The sequence below is a fragment of the Trichosurus vulpecula genome, chromosome 4, assembly GCF_011100635.1.
Source record: "Trichosurus vulpecula isolate mTriVul1 chromosome 4, mTriVul1.pri, whole genome shotgun sequence".
In the NCBI taxonomy this organism is placed as follows: Eukaryota; Metazoa; Chordata; class Mammalia; order Diprotodontia; family Phalangeridae; genus Trichosurus; species Trichosurus vulpecula.
Window position 1 is genome coordinate 272255322 of NC_050576.1, and position 6000 is coordinate 272261321.

A 6000-nucleotide genomic window follows, 5' to 3' on the forward strand; every position below is an offset into this window, starting at 1 on the left:
TCAACTGTCTGAATCTTTGTTTTCTCATAAAGAATGCTGGAATTCAATACTTGTCTGTCTCCATCTACTTCACGCACCATTAGTTAAATTAAATAAATACTTATTAAGAATCTTCTATGGGAAAGGCTTTGTGCTACAAGATAAATATTAAGATTAACAAATAATTATTCCAGGGCAACAATATATATAATGACTACAACAATGTAATTGGAAACAACAACAAAGCAATAGAAAGGGGATGCTGCAAAAATATAATGTCTAAGTTTGGCCCCAAAGAAGGAGACAAGAAGTTATTTTACCAGACATATTTGCAGAACTAGGACAGAGGGGCTTTGAGGGTGGAACACTGCATTCACTATCAGACCTTTTCTATATGTACATTAGTTATGAATTGCTTTTCCCTCTTTTTTTATTCTCTGGCTCTCTGGGAGGAAGGAAGGATGTATTGGGCAATATAAATAACATAAAACCAAAATATATCGATGAATTTTTTTAAAAAAGTTACTCTATACAAATTTCATTGAATCATATTAAATATTAAGATCATCTATAAATTCTAATATACTGCAATTGATGGTCCTTATGCAAACTGTGAGTTATATGGGATTCCTCATTTTTTAGATCTTCGTCTTTTAGATCACTTGGGAACAGCAGTCCCTAGACAAAGTTCATTTCTGAGCCCCTCACCCCATTTAAAAAAATGTACAAAATAAAATACATAGGATTACAACAGAAACTATAATAGAATAAATATGGTTATCTAGTTAGATAGATAACTATTTAATTATACTTTCCTTTGTAATCCTGTGCATATATTTATATACACATGTGTACATAAATATTTTATTTTTATTTTTTTAAATTTATTTAATATATTTAGTTTTCAGCACTGATTTTCACAAGAGTTGGAATTACAAATTTTCTCCCCATTTCTGCCCTCCTGCCCACTCCAAGATGGCATATATTCTGGTTGCCCCGTTCTCCAGTCAGCCTTCCCATCTGTCACCCCACTCCCCTCACATCCCCCTTTCCCTTCTTCTCTTGTAGGGCAAGATAAATTTCTACTCCCCATTGCCTGTGTGTCTTATTTCCTAGTTGCATGCAGAAACTTTTTTTTGGTTGTTGTTTTTGAATGTCTGTTTTTAATACTTTGAGTTCCAAATTCTCTCCCCTCTTCCCTCCCCGCCCACCCTCCCTAAGAAGCCAAGCAATTCAACGTAGGCCACATGCGTATCATTATGTAAAACCCTTCCACAATACTCATGTTGTGAAAGATTAACTATGTTTTGCTCCTTCCTAACCTATCCCCCTTTATTGACTTTTCTCCCTTGACCCTGTCCCTTTTCGAAAGTGTTCGTTTTTGATTACCTCCTCCCCCCGTCTGCCATCCCTTCTATCATCCCCCCCTTTTTTATCTTCTTCCTCCTTCTTTCCTGTGGGGTAAGATACCCAATTGAATGTATATGGTATTCCCTCCTCAGGTCAAATCCAATGAGAGCAAGATTTACTCATTTCTCCTCACCTGCCCCCTCTTCCCTTCCTAGAGAACCTCTTTTTCTTGCCACTTTTATGCGAGATAGTTTACCCCATTCTATCTCTCCCTTTCTCCCTCTCTCAATATATTCCTCTCTTATCCCTTAATTTGATTTTATTTTTTTGGATATCATCCCTTCATATTCAACTCACCTTGTGCCCTCTGTCTATACATATATATATACATATATATATATATATATATACATATATATATATGTGTGTGTGTGTGTGTGTGTGTGTGTGTGTGTGTACCTACATAGACACACATATGTATATATATGCATACACATATATATGCATATTCCTTTCAGCTGCTATGATACTGAGGTGTCATGAATCACACACATCATCTTTCCGTGTAGGAATGTAAACAAAACAGTTCAACTTTAGTAAGTCCCTTATGATTTCTCTTTCTTGTTTACCTTTTCATGCTTCTCTTGATTCTTGTGTTTGAAAGTCAAATTTTCTATTCAGCTCTGGTCTTTTCACTGAGAAAGCTTGAAAGTCCTCTATTTTATTGAAAATCCATATTTTGCCTTGGAGCATGATACTCTTTTCACAACTAATAAGAATCTGAGGCAGGATTTGCACTCAGGTCTTTCTGACTCCACGTCTAACATGCAAACTTTTGAAGTTGAATTGGGTCTGCCTATGCTATTGTTAGTGCTGAAAGTGAGATGCTAGGACTTACCCTGTTCACTTATTAAGAGACGATAGAGACACGTCACTCAAGAATCACCTTTGTCTTCTATCTTAGCACTTTGACATATCACTGACAATTTCTTCTCAGAATAATGCTTTTAAATACATAAAACAAATATGCAGAATTTCAAAGGAAGTCAATTAAATTTAAATGTAGTTATCAAAAAAATTTTTTTAAAGAAACAAATCATGAACCCGAGATTAGGAATGCTGCTCTAAGGTCATTAGTGAAAATTTTGCTTGAAATTCCACTGCCTTTCTCAATTCAATTCAATAAACATTTATTAAGCACCTATTATATACCAGGCATTGAGAGTCTAATATAGAGAGAAGAGAAAAAAAAAACTGGTCAGCTTTCCAAAATATAGATTATTAGCCTACTTTAATGGAAATTATACCCTGGATCTGTGGATCTAAAAATATACAAAGATCTCTTCAACAAAGAAAAGTTGGAGTCTTGCAACCACCTTGATTCACTGAGAAAAACTCATTATTTTTTTTCAAATGGAAAGTCTTTTTGAGATCTTAAGGCTACCTAACGTGATACTACTTGGAAATGTGGATGTAGGCTAAGCCCTAATAATGCTTCTAGGAGAAATGAAAATTGAAAATTGCCCCAGAGCATGAATGTGAAAGTTTATCCAGAAAAACTGCATGGAAGTATAGTGCATAAAATGGGATCATGCCTTATTTCCTTCAATTTAAATTCCTATTAATTAGTTGGCATTAATTGTTTTGCTTGCTTTAATAAATGATTTAGTTTAATCTTATGAAAAGAAATCTTTCCTCCATTCTACTAGTTTAGTTATGGTTCCATGGAAAAGAAAATAAATATAGGAAAAATATCAGGAAACAAAGGTATTCCTATCATGAAAACCAATCTGTGGTCTGTGGAGACTCCTATATACCGTATCTGGACATAGGAGCATGAGATATAGAGCTGTCAGGTGACCATCTGTTTCCATTCCCTTATTTTGTAATTAAGAAAACTTAAGCCCACAAAAGGACAGTGTTGTGCCCACAATCATGTATAGTTAGTAAGTAGCTGAGCAAGGATTTGACCCCGAGTCTTCTGAATACAAGTCCAGGGTTCTATCCACTCCACCGCAGTGCCTTTCAGGGGTTTCACAACCATCTTGCAAACATTCTGAGCATCCTGGTTCGTTGTTATTGGTGCTTCTTTTTCTTCTGGCCGAACAGGACCCACACCTTCCTCTTTCCTAGGTTGTGTGCCTTTACTTGGAGGAAAAATGTAACAGAGTAGACAGAGTGCTCAACTTGGGGTCAGGGAGATTTGGATTTCATCCTGTCTCAGACATTTCCCAGCTGTGCAGCCCTGCTGGGTAAGTCATTTAACCTTGCTGAGACTCACATATACCCTCGTGATGCCACTGGTCCTCTTCGAGAATGAAGGATGAACGATAAGAACAAGGATGAGAATTCCCCTCTCTAAAAATAGTGAGTCTCAAACATATTAATGTAGGCAAAATGCTTGATAAACCTTAAGGTGCTATAAAAACGCCAGCTGTTACTGTTATAGAAGCAGCTAGTAGCAGGAAGTCCTGGGTTCCAATTATGCATGAGACACTAGCGGTGTGATCTTGGGCCGGTCAGTAAGCCACTTTCAAACTCAGTTTTCTCTTCTATAAAGATAGGAGTAATAATAGTAGTACCGAATATATGTCGGCGTTAGGATAAAATGAGACAATATTTGCAAGGCATTTAGTATGCCATAAAAGGCTATATTAATATGAGCGTGTATTATTATTTTTAACTAGAGTATTGCTAAGTTTCTGAGCAGATTTGGTTGTTTAGTTGATTAGTCGTGTCGGATTCTTCATGACCCATTTGGGATTTTTTTTTGGCAAAGATACTAACGTAGTTTGCCATTTCCTCCTCTAGTTCACTTTACAGATGAGGAAACTGAGGCAAACAGGGTTAAGTGATTTGCCCAGAGTTACACAGCTAGTCGGTGTCTGAGGCCACATTTGAACTCAGGTTCTCCTGACTCCAGGACTGGTGCTCTATCCACTTTGCCACCTAACTGCCCTCTGAACAGAGGACTATTTGTGCATTTAAAAGCTGACCTGTGTGTTATAATATGTGCTACATTTTTTTTTCCTGTGTTGTTATCTAGCCTAATCGTGGCAGAGAAATATTCTGCCCTGGCCTGGGGTAGCTCACCTTAGATAAACATAGCCCGCTATGGCCAAATTGTGCTCAGGTTCAATCCTTGGCATAGGTTTCTCCAGATGCAAAGCACCTCCTAGCTAAAAGAGGAAGATGGCCAATATTACCAAATTAGCAAGTCACTTAACATTGTTTGTAGGCCAGCAAATCGTGAAGGCAGAATATATATTTCACATTAAAAATCGAGTCCTCATGAAAGGTCTGAGGACCATTTTCTGTCTCTGGTTACTTTTTAAATTGACTCCTCATAAATATAAAATATTAATATTTGCAATGTTTCAAAGGGATGAATGCATTCACTAGGTATTACCAAATTAAGTAAGTTGTGGTGAGCGTCAGTTCCAATCTCCTTAGTTTTATGAGATTTCAGTGAAATCTGAGAATGTAAAAAATTAAGTAGAACCACTCTGTTGTCACAGGAGCCAGTATAACCTCTTTGGCCTGGGGGCATTGAAGGTCCTCCCCAATCTGGCTCCAGCTACCTCTTCAGCTTTCTTTTCTGGTTCCCCTCCAAGTAGTGTATATTATAGACAGATTAGATTTACAAACAAGATTTATCGTCTCTCACCTCCGCGTACATGTGCCTTGCCTAGAATGCACTCTTTCTTCATCTCTGCCTTTCGGGATACTTAACTTCCTTCAAGAGTCTGGGACCATGGCCTCCTTCTAGTCTTCTTCTCTGTCCTTTACAGTCCCCCCCCTACATTTATTAGATTTCATCTCAGTACATATAACTCCATTGCACACATACCTCCCCATCACTTAAGTTATTTGAGGGCAGAGAATGTGTCATTTTTATCTTTGAACCCTTGGTGCCTAGCATAGTACTTTGTACTTGGTAGGTACTCAGTCAATGACTATTCAGTTCAATTTAACTGTTAAACACCGTGTTTCTTGGATTATTATCTTATGTGAGAAGGCAAGGCTTGCACTGGACCAGGAGGTCCAGAATGGGGGATTTGGAACACACTGATGAGGTCATGGATCTGTCCACATATCTATTACAGCTAAACACTTGGAGAAACCATTTTAACTCTTGTGGATTTTGTTTTTCTTACTCAAATGAACATACTTTAGTTAGGATAAAAAACACAGATTAAAGCATACTAACTGCATAAAAGGAGTTCAAGAAAGTAAACCAGCATATTAAGAGAATTAATAGAACAATGAGAGGACAAAAAGAAGACAAAAATGGGAATGTGTCGGCAGTTAACGCCCTGTGCACATTATGAAATTAAAAACTGGCCCATTTATACCCATGGAGAGCAAAGAGTGGCCATGGAAATGAGAGATCACAGAGACTAACCGAGGGAACCTGGCCTGCCTCTGTGTGAAATGAAGCATCTGGTTATTTCAAACGTTCAAATGATTAACTGACCTCTTAGCTTCCAGATGTTTGGTGTCATATAAATGTGCTCTTAGAATAAGAATATGGAGAAAAAAAACTAAGATGAAATTAAGCAGGAGAAAACTCTCAACTGGGATAAGTGAAGGGAGATGATAATCGGGAAGATTTGGATAGAATGATGAGGAAAAGGAGTAAATAGTGGAAAAATTAAGAGTAAAAACAGG

At 37.3% G+C, this 6000-nt stretch overlaps 1 protein-coding gene across 1 annotated transcript in view; it reads right to left on the minus strand.

Moving 5' to 3' along the window:
* Window positions 1-5008, minus strand: part of COL4A3 (collagen type IV alpha 3 chain) — a 121964-nt gene extending 116956 nt beyond the window's left edge. Inside the window, exons 1-3 of the mRNA XM_036755705.1 lie at window positions 4997-5008; window positions 4423-4508; window positions 3344-3476 (exon numbers count right to left, since the gene is read on the minus strand). Coding sequence (XP_036611600.1) covers window positions 3344-3476; window positions 4423-4508; window positions 4997-5008 — 231 coding nt within the window. The remainder of the gene's footprint in view (window positions 1-3343; window positions 3477-4422; window positions 4509-4996) is intronic.
* Window positions 5009-6000: the final 992 nt, after the last annotated feature.